The sequence below is a fragment of the Ochotona princeps genome, chromosome 11 (genome assembly GCF_030435755.1).
Source record: "Ochotona princeps isolate mOchPri1 chromosome 11, mOchPri1.hap1, whole genome shotgun sequence".
Classification (NCBI taxonomy): Eukaryota; Metazoa; Chordata; class Mammalia; order Lagomorpha; family Ochotonidae; genus Ochotona; species Ochotona princeps.
This window is the reverse complement of record NC_080842.1, coordinates 31,151,416-31,169,200: the sequence shown is the minus strand read 5'-3', so window position 1 is coordinate 31,169,200 and position 17,785 is coordinate 31,151,416. Positions and strand designations below refer to the sequence as shown.

General features: G+C 35.1%; 1 protein-coding gene across 2 annotated transcripts in view; it reads left to right on the top strand.

The window, feature by feature from the left end:
• The window catches only part of WDR17 (WD repeat domain 17), an 80,816-nt gene that overhangs the window by 35,629 nt on the left and 27,402 nt on the right, over positions 1-17,785 (top strand). For both annotated transcript variants that reach the window (XM_058669980.1, XM_058669979.1), the window contains exons 8-16: positions 313-481; positions 2,715-2,806; positions 6,072-6,154; positions 10,523-10,609; positions 13,785-13,949; positions 15,326-15,528; positions 16,680-16,829; positions 16,917-17,047; positions 17,291-17,416. In XM_058669980.1, the coding sequence (XP_058525963.1) occupies positions 313-481; positions 2,715-2,806; positions 6,072-6,154; positions 10,523-10,609; positions 13,785-13,949; positions 15,326-15,528; positions 16,680-16,829; positions 16,917-17,047; positions 17,291-17,416 (1,206 nt within the window). The remainder of the gene's footprint in view (positions 1-312; positions 482-2,714; positions 2,807-6,071; positions 6,155-10,522; positions 10,610-13,784; positions 13,950-15,325; positions 15,529-16,679; positions 16,830-16,916; positions 17,048-17,290; positions 17,417-17,785) is intronic.

The following is a 17,785-nucleotide window of genomic DNA, read 5'->3' as shown; positions in this document are numbered from 1 at the left end:
TGTATAAAACATGAATGAACTGCATATTTAGATTTGGTCATTTATCCAAGATATATCATCATCTATGAATGAATATTGCTAACTGAAAAAGATTTAAATTCAAAACAGTTGAAATCTGGAGCACTTCTGGTTCTAAACACATGAAATACTCATCTTATTATACAAGTTAGAGCACAGACAACATTCAGTCACGGTGACGATTTAATATTTGAAATGCCGCAGCACGTGTATCAGCCTGATCCAACATTATGGTTTATTTAATACAACATAAATTTTTCTCAATAGTTGTGACATTTAATAATATGTGTCCAGGGACATGTGGAGACTATCTTTGACTGCAAATTCAAACCTGATGATCCAAATCTTCTGGCAACAGCTTCATTTGATGGCACTGTAAAAGTCTGGGATATAAACACGTTAACTGCAGTGTATACTTCCCCGGGTAATGAAGGAGTTATTTATTCAATTTCATGGGCTCCAGGTAAAAAATATCTTATTTAACTTGTTCATTAGTTTACCTTTCTAAATTTTATTTGCATTTGTATATTTTTACTTTCTGTGTCTTTGATGATGTAACGGTAGAGGCATATGAATACCAGTATTATTGGTTAATCAGATCCTGAGACATTCTAGGATATACTACCTATATAGGTACTTTGCTTTTGAGCATTTCTAAATAACCAGATCACATGGGAAAGACACATCTGTATACCTAGCCTTTAAAGATATAGCCGTTTCATGCTCTAGAAATTTTCCTGAAATATTTCACATGAATTGAATTTAAGAAAGCAATAAGAGCAATGTATTTTTAGCGATTATAGATCACTTTCTCTATTACATCCATTTTTGCAAATATGAAAGATTTATAAAGATATTTTGCAATGTTCATCAGAAAATAGAAGAGAATTTGCAATTTCCATGAACTTTTGGAGACCATCTGTGTGCCAACTAATAGTTAAATTACAACTATGTAAGTCCATATGAATTATACATTTATAATATTGAAGAACTGTTATGCCATAATAGGATGTGTTCTTTGATGTCCGAAACATGCAGCTCTCACCTATACAATCAAGAGAAGAGTTGTCTTAGGAAGGAAGTTTTTGATATTAACTTCCCAAATGCTGTTTCCTTATAACACATAATTTTATACATCAAAATGTATTTTTTCTTTATAAAGTATACATATGCATGTTAAATGCTGTACTTTCTGCTCCTAATAGTAATACATTAATTTAATATCCCCTTATAGCCAATGTGAAGCATATTCGTACATATTTTAAAAAGGTTTGTTATGTGAAAAGCCGTTAGAAAAAGGGAGAGAGAAATCTTCTATGTGCTGTTTACTTCTGTGATGGCCATAAAGTCTGGCGGTGGGTCATGCTGATGTCAGGAGCCAGGAATTCCGTCCAAGCACTTCCGTGTGGGTGGCAGGGACCCGGGTAGTTGGACCATTATCCTCTGCTGTGCCCGCACATTAGCAGGAAGCTGGATCGTAAACAGAGGGTCTTATTCAAACCAGGCATTCTGGTACAGGATGCAGGCAGAGTTGCCAAGTAGCATGCTGTGCCACAGTGTCTACCCCATATTTTTTAATGTCAGTCTACATATACAAGGATTCTTAATCCTGAGTTTATAAGACTTGAAGGATGTCTTCAAGGATTGTGGGTATCTCCTGAATTTTTTAATAAGTAGTTTCTAGTAAATTTATGTGTAAGCCTATATCAGCAATCTTTATTTTCAAAGATGCTGCAACACAAATGAGGCTAAGAATCACTAATTTTTTGTGTGCCTTCTACAATCAGAGTTATTGAAAAACATCTTACAACTGTTTTTAAGATTCATTTCATTTTGTTTGAAAGGCAGATCTACAGAGAAAAGGAGGCACACACACACACACACACACACACACACACACACACACACACTTGCGCATGTGGCACGAATTTTCTGTCTGCTGATTCACTCCCCAAATGGCTGCAAAGGCTGGAATTGGGCTGATCCAAAGTCAGGAACCTGGAGCATCTCTTCAGATCTCCCAATTGGGTGCTGGGACCCAAGGCTTTGGGCCATCCTTTGGTGCTTTCCCAGGCCATAAGCAGGGAGCTGGTTGGGAAGTGGAGCAGCTAGGACACAAACTGGTGTATATATGGGATCCCTGGTTTTTTACAGCCAGTGCCACCACCACCTCCTTGTAAAAATATATATGCATAAATACATATTTATTTTTTTAAATTTTTATTTGAAAGGCAAATTTACAGGAAGGAGACACACACAAATATCTTGCAACTCTTAATAACCATGTTTGTTCCATTGACTAAAATGTATCGTAGCCTATGTTCTTAATTATTTCAATATTTGACTTCACAGCAGTCTTCTGGCCAGTTACAAAAGAATTGGATCAAATAGTACAATAACATTTTCCCCAAAGAAATATTTTAGTGATTGTGAAAAACAGAATGGGTTGTACTTTAATTATTGCTAAATTATATAGTGGAGCCACTCATTGTGTTATTCACTTTTTACTTAATATATTTATGCAACTATATATTTTATAATTTCTGTTACAAAAATTTTATTTAAAACCTTTACAGATCTCAACTTACATTTTCAAAGCTTAACCTTTTCCTTTATCCACTGTACCACAACAGTTTTGAAAAGAATCGTATTTATGGTCAATATCCAACATAACGTCTAACAAATTGTTTTGTAAGGTGGTTTAAATTGCATTGCTGGGGCAACTTCCAGAAATGGTGCTTTTATTTGGGATGTTCAGAAGGGCAAAATGATACAACGATTTAATGAGGTAAGATATATTTATTGTTATGAAGCTAATTGACATTTGCTAGATGTTTTTCTCCCTCCATAGTTAGTAACCTGATGACAATTATGTTCTCTCAGTTCAAAAGTAATCCTAGAAGATATTTACATGCTGAAATAAAATTCTAAAAATTATAATGGAGCCTAAGCTACAAAAAACTTTGCCTAAGCTCATGTTAGAGATTCAAAAGAATTCTGAGTTGTTCACCACAAAGCCTAGGGAAATATTAATTAATGAAAACACCAAATTAGAACAAATCTTCTGTGATAGCCCCCGTTCCCTCATTAATTAGCTGTTGAAATAGGGAGAATCATTCTGTTGCCTTGAATGTTTTTCTTCAAGTACCCAGTGATGAAATATCATGTAATTTTTAAGATTGCCTTCCAGTTCTCAAATTCTATTATTCTATGACAATCTCTAAAACCTACCAATTTTCTACTTCCAATGTCACAGAGTGTATTTATCCTTAACATTTCACCTCATATTTTGCCGAATTCCATTAGTATTTGAAAAATATGTGCAATTTAATTACAACACTAGGTATGGATTTGGGGAAAATATGAATAGGATCTAAGATTGCCTCTCATTATCCTGAAATGTTGCTCATTTTTAAACAGTTGTTGAATCTTACTAAACATATAATTGTCTTGACAACACTTCATGTGCTTTGTATATAAAGAAACTGTAATCCCTTTGAGAATGCACTTTAGTAACCTAGATTTCTCAGGGGATAGAGCAGGAATGTAGCAAACACAAAATGTTAGAGAATGTTTGCTAATGCTAGTAACCATCAGCAAGCAATTTCACATTCAGAAGAAGCATCTTTGACAAATGATTATTTAAATCACATTCTTTGTTTCCTCTATGTACAAAACAAAGCATACATTTCAACAATGCCTGTACTGCCTTGTACTCTCCAACAGCAGCACAACTTCATCCATACTAAATATAGGATGTAAGAAGAAATTATTTTGTTTGTGAAACTTTGACCTAACATCAAAAAGTGTAATCTTACTTTATCAGATGTTCATTTTATATGGAATTTCCTCATCTTGAAATCTAATCTGTCCATCAGTGCTTTTTATAATTCCAGCATGATTTTGGCAACTCAGCTGCTCAGCACAAGGGCCACCTATTAACACCCATTCATGTCTTTCTCAGCATTCGATGGTATAGTTAAGACCAATATCAACAATGCTTATGTCCCCTGTCCAATATTATGGGACACAATAACAGTGCCAGATACAGTTAAGCTTCTTGTGCCTCACAAAAGGAAAGCAGATTGATTGAAGTATATTTTTCATACAAATAAAAGAAGCTGAAAAGAAAATCTCCACCACTGAAATGAATAAATTAGAAACTAATTTGATTTTTACATATACCATGACAAGTCTTCTTTGACCTGAAAAGAGATGGAAACAGTAAACTAAATAACAAAGACATGAAAACAACTCAGATCCCCGTTGAAAGAGGAATGGATAAAGAAACTGTGGTACATCTTCTCCATGGAATACTACACAGCCATTATGAACAATGAAATTCTACCATTTGCAACCAAATGGTCCCAACTGGAAGACCATTATGTTCAGTGAAATAGACCAATCCCAAAAAGAAAAGTTTCAAAAGTTCTCTCTGATATAAGATAACCTTAATGCGAAATACCAGACAAGTGTATAGGTGAACAATTATATATACATATTATCATAGATGAACTCTATAATGTAGATTAGCATTCAGGAGGTGAAGATACATTGCAATATGCATCTTTGCCCCCAAATAAAAGGAGGACTCCCAGTGAATCAGCTACACCTTGACAATATTATACTGTATTTTCTGCTTTTGTCTACATCTATGATGCCCTGATGCACTTAAGTAGGAGAATATTAAACTTATAAGTGTGACTAAAGGACTATACTACTGTGATACTCTGGAGGAAAACACTGGAAGGGGAAACGGTGGAGGGTGAACGAGGAGGGAAAGGAGGGAATCTACAAAACTGTCATGGAAAATAATAACAAAAATTTTTTAAAAAGCAGTTTGGAACTGTACTTAGAAACATTAAAACATATGGTACCAAAAAAAAACCACTTTCGTTTTTCCCTTAATAATGCCACAGTATCCCTGTTAATGGCAATACTATTTTGTATTATATATAATAGAAAATTTTAAATTAAAATTTACAACTAGGTTAGTTACAGCCTTTATTCGTCATCACACAGTTGAAAATTGACAATACCATATGTAATATGTTCTCCAGTATTGTAAAACTTTTTGGCACACCAGCTGTAATTTTATCTCTTGACCTTTCCCCATCCTAGAATGTGGAAAAACAGAAAAAGAAAATTATAGACATACCTTTAAAACCATTCTTGTAACAAAAATGAAAATTTTGAAATTTAGCATAACAGACAGTAGCAGCTTGTAACATTTCTTCTACTGTATGCCTTCAGAACATTCATGGAAATGCATTTTTTTAAAACTATGTATTAATTTTGCAGCAAAAGAAACTTATCTTTTAGCTCTATTTTTTCCATGAACTAGTTGCAGTATCCTTGTATTTGTAGAGGTACTACGTTTAAAGGCCTGTAGGTGACTGTCTGCATCTCGGAGCTGTCAATGGATAGCTGACGAAGCAGATTTGAATGCTTCGCCCTGGATCCAACAAAATGAAATATAGCTGCCTTGTCTATGGCTGACAAACAGTGGCACTGTTGTTAAGTATGACAGCTCTACATAGTATTCTTAGTAACCTCATTTATATAAGCTGAAAAAAATTCATTTATTTCATAACTTTGGAGCATGGTGATACTTCCCTTTCTACTGCCCTCCTGCCTGCATTCCCCACCTGTTTCCTCCTTCCTTCCTTCCTCTCATTCTCCTAGCATTTCTCTTTCTCTCTCTCTCTTTCTCTCTCAAGTTTTACAGTCTCATATTTTCATTTCACTTTGCAATCACCATCTTAACACTGCATTAGGTAAAGATTTCAATACACGGCAAATACAGGAAAAACCCTGCTGTTCCTCAGTTTAAATGAAGGCTGTTAGCAATAATCAAGTCTCCAAGTCTCATTCTTGTTCATCTACATTTTTTGAAAAATTTATACCTTGATTTCTGCTCTTGACAGGAATGTCTTTTAGTATCATACAGAGAAAGTTCCTAATAGAAAAATGATGCTTAGAAGAAGTAAGTAAATAAGAGAAAAAAAGGGGTGAATTATTTCTTATTGATAGGTATTTTGCATTTTTTGAAGCATGGAAAAGATGGAATATTCTGCATTGCGTGGAGTCACAAAGATTCCAAAAGAATAGCAACCTGCAGTGGTGATGGTTTCTGGTAAGTATAATACATGATAGCATAAAGTTACGCTGTGTAAAAACATATTTGGTTTTTCCTAATTTTTTTTTATTATTTTTTTAAAGATTTATTCATTTTATTACAGCCAGATATACACAGAGGAGGAGAGACAGAGAGGAAGATCTTCCGTCCGATGATTCACTCCCCAAGTGAGCCGCAACGGGCCGGTGCGCGCCGATCCTAAGCCGGGAACCTGGAACCTCTTCCGGGTCTCCCACGTGGGTGCAGGGTCCCAAAGCATTGGGCCGTCCTCAACTGCTTTCCCAGGCCACAAGCAGGGAGCTGGATGGGAAGTGGAGCTGCCGGGATTAGAACCGGCGGCCATATGGGATCCCGGGGCGTTCAAGGCGAGGACTTTAGCCGCTAGGCCACGCCGCCAGGCCCCCTAATTTTTATAAATGATATTTTTCCAGCCCTACCAAATATTATAAATATTATTTGTAAATGTATGGTATATTGCTATAATATCTCAACAGTAAATAGCAAGGCAACAGTACTTTTTAAACTAACCATTCATTGTCTTCTAAATGCAAACACTATATGAATTATTGCTAAAAGACTAAATTGCTCAATAAAACATGAAGGAATTTTTAATAGGATGTCTATGTTATTCTTATCACAGTATCATATACCTTCCAGGCATTATTTATGTAAGAAATACTACATCCAGTAACAGCATATTTAAGCATTGGACACCACCACTCCCAGTAACCTGAAGTGTTTTGATGGACCTGTTAATGTTTAAGAATGTCTTTTCCGAATACTTTAAAAATTCTGTAAAATATTAATTTATTCTCAGGTTCTTTCTTTTTAAATGAAACAATAGCAACTTTATAATAGTAACAATAAAGCAGCATATTAGAACTTCTTTTATTTTTGCACTTATGTAATATAGGATATTTTGATAGTGGAGATGGAGATAATCTGAATCCCTAGTTTCTTCTAGTTATATCATAGGAATATCTTATAAAATGCTATATCTTATAGGTCTAAATGTTAATGGCACATATCACCAAGTTTCTTCTACATGAGTTGTTTTAAATACCGTAAGTTTTAAACTATTCAATTCTGAAGCTAGATAGCCAAAGCATAAATTAGTTACATCATTACATTTTAAGATTTTTGTTTTCTTTCTTTTTTAAAAGATGTATTGATTTAACTTGGAATGTCAGAGTTACAAAGACAGAGGAAAAACACAGAGAGAGAGAGAGATCTTCCATCTGCTGACTCATTCCCCACATGACTGCAAAGGCTGGAGTTGAGCCAATCTGAAGCCGGGAGCTTCTTTCAGGTCCCCCTCATAGGTGCACCATCCCAAAGGCTTAGGATCTTCTCCTCTGCCTTTCAAGACTGTTAGCAGCGAGCTGGTTTGAAAGTGAAGAAGCTTAAATTAAGGCAAACATGTGGTATTTAACCTTTTGTGATTGGCTCATTTCCCTTAGCATTATGGTTTCCAGTTTGGCCCATTTGGCCACAAAGAACTGCATTTTGTTTTTTTTAATAGCTGAGTAGTATTCCATGGAGTAGATGAACCATAGCTTTCTTATCCAATCCTCTGTTGATGGGCATTTTGGTTGCTTCCATGTTTTTGCAATTACTGATTGTGCTGGTATGAGCATAGGAGTGCATGTTGGTTTCTCATAAAACAAGTGTTCTGGATATATTCCTAGGAGTGCTATTGCTGGATCATACGGTATGTTGAATTTGAATTGTTTGAATATTCTCCATACTGATTTCCATAGAGGCTGTACCAGCCTGCAGCCCCACCAGCAGTGGAGTAGGGATCCCTTTTCCCCGCAACCTCGCCAACGTGTTGTTGGTGCTTTTATTCATGTGGGCCAGTCTTACTGGCGTTAGGTGGTACCTCATTGATGTTTTAATTTGGATTTCCCTTATTGCCAGGGAACTTGAGCATTTTTTCATATGTTTATTTGCCATTTGGGTTTGTTCCTTTGTGAAGTGTCTGCCCATTTCCCATGCCCATTTCTTGAGTGGCTTGTTTGTTTTGACATTTTGGTTGTTTTGTAGCTCTTTGTATATTCTGGAGATCAGCCCTCTATCACCTATGTCGTGTGCGAAGATCTTCTCCCATTCTGTGGGTTGCTTTTTTACTTTGTTGATTGTTTCTCTAGCTGTACAGAAGCTTCTTAGTTTGATGAGGTCCCAATTGTTTATTTTGGTCTTGATTTCTACTGCATTTGGAGTCTTTTTTAGGAAGTGAGGGCCTACCCCTAAGTGTTCCAGTGTGTTTCCAACATTTTCTTCCAAAAGTTTGAAGGTTTCTGGATGTAGGTTTAGATCTGTTATCCATTTAGATCTGATCTTAGTGTATGGTGAGAGATGTGGATCTATTTTTTTTGTTTCTGCAGGCTATTAACCAGTTGTCCCAACAGCATTTATTGAAGAGACCTTCCCATTTGCCTGGATTGTCATTTGTCTTTTTGTCAAAGATTATTTGGCTGTATCTGTGTGGGTTTCCTTCTGGTGTTTCTATTCTGCTCCATTGATCTTCCTCTCTATCTTTGTGCCAGTACCACGCTGTTTTGATAACCACTGCCCTATAGTATGTCCAGAGGTCCGGAACTGTGATTCCCCCTGCTAACTTCCTGTTCTTCAGGATGGTTCTAGCTATCCGTGGTTTTTTGTGCTTCCAGATGAACCTTTGGATCATTGTTTCCAGTACCATGAAGAATGTTTTGGGCAATTTGATTGGGATTGCGTTGAATGTATATATTGCTTTTGGCAGTATAGACATTTTAATGATATTGATTTTACCTATCCAGGAGCATGGGATGTTACTCCATCTTTTGAGGTCTTGTTCAATTTCTTTTTTAAGTAGTTTGTAGTTTTCTTCAAATAAGTCTCCTACATTTTTAGTTAGATTTATTCCCAGATATTTCATACTTTTCTCTGTTATTTTGAATGGTATCTTGCTGGTTAAGTCTTTTTCCATCTTGGGGCTGTTCGCATACACTATGGCTGTTGATTTTTGTTCATTAATTTTGTACCCTGCCACTCTACCAAACTCTCGTACAAGTTCTAGCAGTCTCTGTATTGAGTCTCTTGGCTCTTCTACATAAAGAATCATATCATCTGCATATAGTGAGAGTTTGACTTCTTCGTTTCCCATTTGGATTCCTCTGATTTCTTTTTCTTGTCTTATGGCCTCAGCGAGTACCTCTAGGACTATGTTGAATAGTAGTGGAGAAAGTGGACATCCCTGTCTTGTTCCAGATCTCAGTGGGAAGGGTTCCAGCTTTTCTCCATTCAGTATTATGCTGGCGTTGTATGTTTTGAATGTTATATGTTGTGTATAAACTAAATTGAAGTATAGGTGAGGTGGTCACAGAAGGTGGCTGGGAACTCGCATTTACTTTTAACATATTGGTTACTCATTACTATGTCAATTAATTCCATAATGATGTAAATTTTTGCTGATGGTATGTTGGAGCTTTCAATTGACTGGGATGATACTCTGCTGGCTCTGTCTTCAGACCAGAGAGGGTATACCTAAGAAGCCGTTGAACTTGACTGGACAATAAGATGCTGGACTCTGTGTTTGGTATACGCTTGCAATGGGGGAATCTCAACTGAACTTGAGCTGTGGTTATGCAACAAGGTGGAGGAATCCACCATGGTGGGAGGGTTTGGGGAGGGGTGGGAGAACCCAAGTATCTATGTAACTGTGTCACATAATACAGTGTAATTAATGAAGTTAAATAATAAATAATTAAAAAAAAAAGAAAGTGAAGAAGCTGGAACATATATGTGCACATGGGATGCTACCATCACCAGGAGGGATTAGCCTCTTAAGTTACTGCACCAGCCCCTTTATTTTAACTGAAAATATAAGAAAATAACTTCTAAATAAAAAAAGTGTCATCTTTGATTTAAGTATGTTGCCTTAACTAACTTACAAAACTTGCCTTGCAAAGTTTATCAACTAGGGTACTTAAAATTAAAATATACAGTGTTTGGGAGCCAGCGCGATGGTGAGTTGGCTTATCCTCCTCCTACAGAGGCCAGCATTCCATTTGAACACTGTTTCGTGTCCTAGCTGCTGCAGTTCCCACCCAGACCCCTACTTGTAGCCTGTGAAAGAAGTAGAAGATGGCCCCAAAGCCTTGGGACCCTGCATCCTTGTGGGCTACTCAGAAGAAGCTCCTGGCTTCAAATCAGCTCACCTCCAACCACTGCAGCCATTTGGAGAGGAAACAAGCAGATGGAAGATCTTTCTGTCTGTGTCTCCTTTCTACTGAAAATAAATAAATATTAGAAAAATAAAATACACAGTGCTTGGTTCTCTTATTATAAGTTTTTTCATAAATATGTCATTATTCATTTCAGTATTATTCGAACAGTTGATAATAAAGTGCTACACAAATACAAACATCCAGCTGCTGTATATGGTTGTGATTGGAGCCAAAACAACAAGTAAGTAGTTTTTCCTGAAATAAGCAATTAGTGTATTTCACGTATTTAATATAATTATGAAATTTGATGCTATTCCCATTGATTACACTTATCACTCTTTCAAGGTAAGATTTCAAAGTTGTCAACTAGCAAATAAGAAGGAGCCTTGTGATTGTCTTTTCATTTTAGTTGATTTTATTTTATGAAGTTTTCACATTATTTAGAAATACTGATTTACTCCATCTTAGTCTGTGAAGTGCAGCTAATATCCTCTAGTCAGTCTCTGGTTTTGAAAAGAATTATGCAAAATAGTTATAAACTTCTAAATCTTTATAAATAACAAGTTTTCATAAACAAAAAACACTGATTTCCTGCTCTCAAAACAATTTTTTAATATTTGGAAAAAAGCATGAAAAACAGCTGGGAATGATGTTTTAGTCTATTTGCGACATTTATTAGTGGCCCCTTGTCTAACTCCTTTTACTAGCGATGCTAGTATCCTTCCACTATGACTTTGCATTGTCTCCTGATTAACGCTAAGTGTTCTGTTGTGAATAGTTTCCCAAGATATGGAATGTGCATGAGTGGCTTTCAAATTTCAGCTCTCCTGCTGTTCTCAGTATTTGTCATTTAAACGTAAATTGATTTTAAATTAAATCTCTCTAAAGTAGAACCTTTAGATGTCTACATTTGCAAACATTTTATATTTGAAATCTCTTGTTAATGTTTTACAAATCACATTTGGAAGATTTCTTTATTTAAGAGAGTTAGAATGAGAGGGTAACAGTTATGAACTGAGCAGGGTGAAGCAGGCTGAAGCTGTGACTCCCACATGGAGACACAGCTGGCTGTCACTTCAAGACTTTCATCTATAATGAACCTCTTTGTCTAGGATTCTGCCACCCACTTCATGATGTAAACCCTGTCTGGTCTGCACATAGATAACTTCTACATAATTTTCAGCTTTCAATTCAAAAATCGTTTCTATAGAAAAGTGTAAGTGACCTGTATGGTAGGTAGATTTCCCTCAAAATGTACCTTTAGAGCACTTAATGTAATGCAATCAATTTTAGTTGTGTAATTGTTCGCATGTTCACTGTTTCACCTTCTAAATTGTAAGCCCCATGAGACACCAAGTTCTTTATCATTTGCAGTTACCACTAGCAAAATACCCCCTCACTATGCCTGGAAAGTAGTAGATAGTCAATAGTTTTAATATACAAATCAGTAAAATCTTATGTTGTGTTTGACCAGTAGAGCAGTTTGACATTCTTATGTCTGTGTTTTGTAAGGTTAGTAATCATTTGACCACTTGAAGTGAAAAATAGCCAATTGATGCTGTATGGTTAGTTAACAGATTTTCTAAAAAAAAAAAATTGGAGATGCCGCTGAAGTCTTTTGTACTTAATTAGCTTGCCACAAAGTGCACCAAATAAATTTAAAATGTTTATAAAATATTTTAATTTCTCTATTTTTCACTAAAAAACTTAGTGGGTAAGTCAATTACCTGAAACTTGTTAGCGTTTATTCATAAGGTATCTCTAAAGTTACCATTTGAACATCTTTATGTGCCTTCTTGCAATGTTTATGACATAATTTATAAAATGTTTATGTCTGATGATCATGATGTACATATGTAAAACATACTTTTCTCAAATGTAGAAACTAATCTGTTTACCAAGTAGGTCTTTGGAAGATGTAATCTGAGCACTTACAAATGGACATCCAGTTCACAAACTGGTATATTTCTGTGTTTTAACCCATGTGTTGAAACTATCAACTGGTAGTTTTAGGAGGGTTTTGAGAGTTGATTTTCAGATTATATCATTTCCCATTATCTTCAGAACATGGGATTTGTTTATATAGTGGTTAAAGCAGGTGTGCCTCAAATGGACTTTATTCTGGCAAGTACGTTGGTGTAGACTAAGGGTGTATTAATTTTACTCCAGGCTTTTGTTTTTACCTTAACGAGCTAAGTGCAGACATGTATAAAGTGCATGAAGTGACAGCAAATTTTATTTCAAAGGTGAGCAAGTTGGCATGCAGACACATAAGCCTGGATTGCCCCACACAGTTATAACGGTCATGATTGGGTGATGAGTCAAGCGGTTAGAAAAGAGGGGTAGTGGGTGGAGGGAGAGAGAGCGAGCAGATGGTGCAGGAAGAGAGAGCGAGCCATGAGGAAGCATGGGACTCACAGCCATGGTCTCTTGCAGGAGAGCACCTTCCTGTCAGTGACCTCCGGAGAGGTCTGGGTGGTGGTGCTTCTCCAGGTGTGAAGACACTTGAGCCCCATGGTTTCCACAAGAAGCTCAATATCCACATATTTATGGCAGGCATCCTTTAAATCCGGGATAAAGCAAATGCATCCTGGAAAGGGGGCATTCTGGTTTGTTTCTTTGTTTGTTTTTGTTTCATTTTTGAAAGGGGGCATTTTGATTGACTAAAGTTAGGAGGATAGATTTACTTGGAAGCTTGTGTCGTCAGCCTCTGAAGAACTAGACTTTTAGTATGTGACTGTCCTACATCAACATTTGTTGCCTCTTTGTCTTCCACTACTAGAGTTTGAGTAGTTTTTTTTTTTAATTTACTCTTGATAAAATAAGAAACAAAGAACATTAAAAGATCAGAAAGTATCTCACGAGAGAAAATCCACTAGAGAGGAATGGAAAAGTTCAATGTAACTTACTGTCTCATGAGACAACCTTGGTCTGCAGTGATTCTTCCAGCCTTCTCTCAGTGGAGAACATTGCTTTTTGTCCCCACGTAACAACAACAACAACAAATTTACCAATGACCAGAAAGTGTAATAGTAATCCTTATTTCTAGTTAGCAAATTCTATTACTAGCCATGAGGAATTCTTAACAGCTAATAGTGCCATGATATAAAAGTTAAGAAAGAAGTCACCAAGTCTGAACAGATTGATAAAGAATATATAAATATGTGTTACTAATCACTTTAGATCCACAAAATACAAAACAACTCATTAAAATGGAACACTGAGATACTTTCTGTCCTAGAATTGTTTCTGCAAATGACCGGTAGTGTGGTTAGCATTTTTACATGTGTAAGCGTTTTGTCTAACCTTGTTAAGAATTTGGCTTTAGAAATTAGAACTGTTGTATATTGTAAAAATTTTCGGTAACAAATAACATCAAGTTTTCCCATTCTAATGCTCCATTGTTGATATTTCAGGGACATGATAGCCACTGGCTGTGAAGACAAAAATGTCCGTGTTTACTATGTAGCTACCAGTTCCGATCAACCACTGAAAATATTTAATGGGCATACAGCAAAAGTGTTTCATGTTAAATGGTCTCCTCTGAGGGAGGGAGTTCTTTGCAGTGGTTCTGATGATGGGTAAGTATTGTTATATTCTAAATTTTCTGTTCTGTAAGCCATGAGCTTAACATTTTTCTAGAAATGTATGTATTTGTAAGATAAAACTATACTCCCAATCAGGTGATTACCATGTGACTAATTTCAGTGGATCCAAAACAGTTTAAATTTTGACCAAAAATCCTGTGTTGTGACTTCATAACAGTTTTGTAGAAGGAAGGGGAGCTCTCTCATTGTCTCCTACAATAGCACTAAATTATTTTGAAACTTTAAATAAGATATCAACATTAAAATATTAAATACACCAAAAATTTGTTACATTGTATTTGGATATAAGGTCCCAGCACTCCAGATTGCCATGTATTCAAAACTTTGCTGCTCTGATTCTTTGTACACAATAGGACAGTATTTCCACAGAACCTCCCCATACCATCCATAAACTTTAAATCACATCTAGATTACTTACAATACCTAATAGAAAGGAAAGACTATGAAAATAGTTATTATTCTGTATCGCTTAAGTAATAATGACCTGGAGGAATAACTGTGTACATGTTCACTATAGATACAATTAATATTTTAAAAATATTTTTGATCTGGTGTTTATTGAATTTGTGAATGAGAAATTTTCAGATAAGGAGAGCCAGCTGTATTTATGGGGCCAAGATAAGGGAGGTCAGAAGAAAAAGGACCTTTTATGTAAAGCAAAGCTATTTATTAAAGAAATAAAAAATTAATGTGTCTCCAGTTTCATGAATTTAATCTTTGGCATCTTATTTTTTTGTGTTGTCACTTTGTATAAGTCTGAGACAAAAAATTATACTGATTGTGAAAATCGAATTGCTATTTGAAAATCGTAAATTGATTTTGATTTGGAAAATTTTAATATATTTATTTACAATGAGGTCAAATATTAATTCAACAGCATTTCATATTTTTACTTGATCTGAAGTTGATTCCATAGTTTTCAGACAAGTTGTGTACTAACCAAAATATAAAGTAGTGATATACTCCATTGATAAAAGCATAAACATTAAATGATTTTCAAATAATGCTCATATGCATATACTGTATACTTTCATGATGATGGGAATTTGAGTGATTTTAAATTATTTTGTTATTAGACATATTACATGTGATTACATGTGTTCTGGATATTTCATTTTAAGATGCAATTTTCATGTACAAATTGTAGAATAGTGAATTTACCATCAGTAATAGATAACAAATAAAAAACCGAAAACAAAACATCCTAAAATAGGTAACTCTAATTATTGGTTTCTGTTATAAAGAGAATGGACCATGCTTTTAAATTTTTTGAAAGTCATGTGGTCCACTAACATGCTAATATTTTGGATAAATTATAATTTTAATTATACACGTGCTATTGTTTTCAGGTCTGTTCGAATATGGGATTATACTCAAGATGCTTGCATAAATATTCTTTCTGGACATACTGCACCTGTAAGGGGATTAATGTGGAATACTGAGATTCCATATCTACTGGTATCTGGCAGTTGGGATTATACTATAAAAGTGTGGGACACCAGGGAAGGAACTTGTCTGGATACTGTCTATGATCATGGGGCAGATGTATATGGTAAAGTGTTTTTCATGTATTATAATGATATATTAATGATGCTTATATTTTACGAAAACGGTGCCTTTAAAGTTTTGCAGAGTTTGTAGGTTGCATATTTTTCCATGATGAAATATGAATACTTATCTTTGAGCTATCAGAACACATAAATGACAAGATAAAAAAAACAGTAGGAATGTCCAGAGGATGAGTGTTGTTAGCATGTGGTAATTATTTTCTGTGTGTGTGTGTGTGTGTGTGTGTGTGTGTGTGTGTCTATCTCTCTTCCTCCGTACCTGTCTCATATGCTTTCTCTCTCCCTCCCTCCATCTCGGTCTCCCAAGGAATATCAGTGTTTCTGCGTTCACAAACAAGGCACACATGCAGACATCCAGGACTCACATGAGGGAGTTTCAAAAAGTTCATAGACAAATGGAATTTAAAACGAACTTTTTACAGCTCCCTAGTTTGTAACAGGAACACTGGTATTTCCTTTTCCCCTTGTCATTACATGAGGTAAATTTAGAACAGGAAATTAATGATAGAGAAAATATAACTGATTTAGCCATGCCATTTAGCCATTTTGTCTTTAAATAAGATATTAACTGTTGAGTATAATTGAGCTGGTATTATCATTTGCCGTTCAGTTTACTCTCTTTTACATTTGTATTTCCCTTCATGTCCAATCTTTGATAAGGAAAATGTGGACTAATAATACAAAACTAAATCCTTAGAGAAAGTAACCCCAGTCGAATCATTCAAATCTGTATGTATTTTTCATTGAGACAATGTGAATTTGAGTGTACAAGAATATTCTATCTTTTGATACTTTAAACTTAAAAGTCTGTGATTTTTGATTCATAGTTACTATATTCGCTACTAATATTATATCTGTTGCCTAAGCAAATGAAATATGGTTTCAATATTTTCAGCCAGGACCATTTGTTTTCTAATATTATAATTATTCAATTTTATACTACTTACATAATATGCTGAATGATTTGTTGTATTCTTATATGATTTTAGCTAAAGTATTAATGTAAATGAAGATTGGTCATGACAACCTTTCAGTTACTCATATTTCTCCATAATTCATTTCTATGAAGCTTCATAGATAGAAGGTGTTTTTAAATGTTTTGTCTCATTATACTAGTTTTTTTTTTTTTCTCCAGGTCTGACATGCCATCCAAGTCGTCCCTTCACTATGGCCTCTTGCTCCCGTGACTCAACAGTGAGGCTCTGGTCTTTAACACCTTTAATTACTCCTTTGCAAATCAATATTCTGGTAGACAGAACTTGGGAGGAAGTTATTGGGAACACTGGTACGACACATATTCATGTATGAGACTTTATTTTCAGATAACATTTTATAAAGATTCATTTCTCACTTAATTGTGTCTGTTCTTCAGATAATGTTATTGAACAAGGCACCCCTCCTCTACTGTGTGGTAAAGTGTCAAGAGACATTAAACAGGAAATAGAGAAACAAACCGGTAATCCTCGAGCGAAAAAGCTCAGATGGTTTTCGGAATGTTTGTCGGTAAGTATCACAGGAATTAAACCTTATCGTTTCCTTTAGCCAAAATGAAAAATCACTGAAAACCCCAAACCTAAAAGAGCTGTCTTAATATAATCTGTACTGTACAGTAAGTAGAATAATCTGTAGTCATTATTTTGCTCATGTTTCATTATATATATGTACATTGTATTATTTTTAAAGATATAGAAAATCTGGATTTTAAAAATTCACTACATCTTTGGATATCTTATATAAACTTTTTAGCCTCCAGGTGGCAGTGACAATTTGTGGAATTTGGTTGCTGTGATAAAAGGACAAGATGATAGCTTACTTCCTCAGAATTACTGCAAAGGAATAGTGCATTTAAAACATCTGATTAAATTTAGAACGGTAAGGAAAGATGGAAATATGGTGTACACAAGCATTTGTTTTGTTTTTATGCAGTAAAAAGGGTACTGTATATACACATACATGCAATAGGGGTCTTGTAGAAAGTTCAGGAAATGCTTATTATAAAAAACCTATACATGGACATCAAAAAAATTTTACCCCAAAACCAATATCGTTGAATCCCATTTCCACCAACATTTTCAAGTACCTTCTGTGTATCATGGGGACATTTGTAATTAGTTGGGTAGTCTGATGTAAGTGAATAGGGATGAGATGAGTCTTAGAATATAAAATCATGAGAACATAAATTATTTGAAAGTGTATGCCTTGAAAGGTTGACATGAAATTCTTTAAAAGTCATTGGAACTC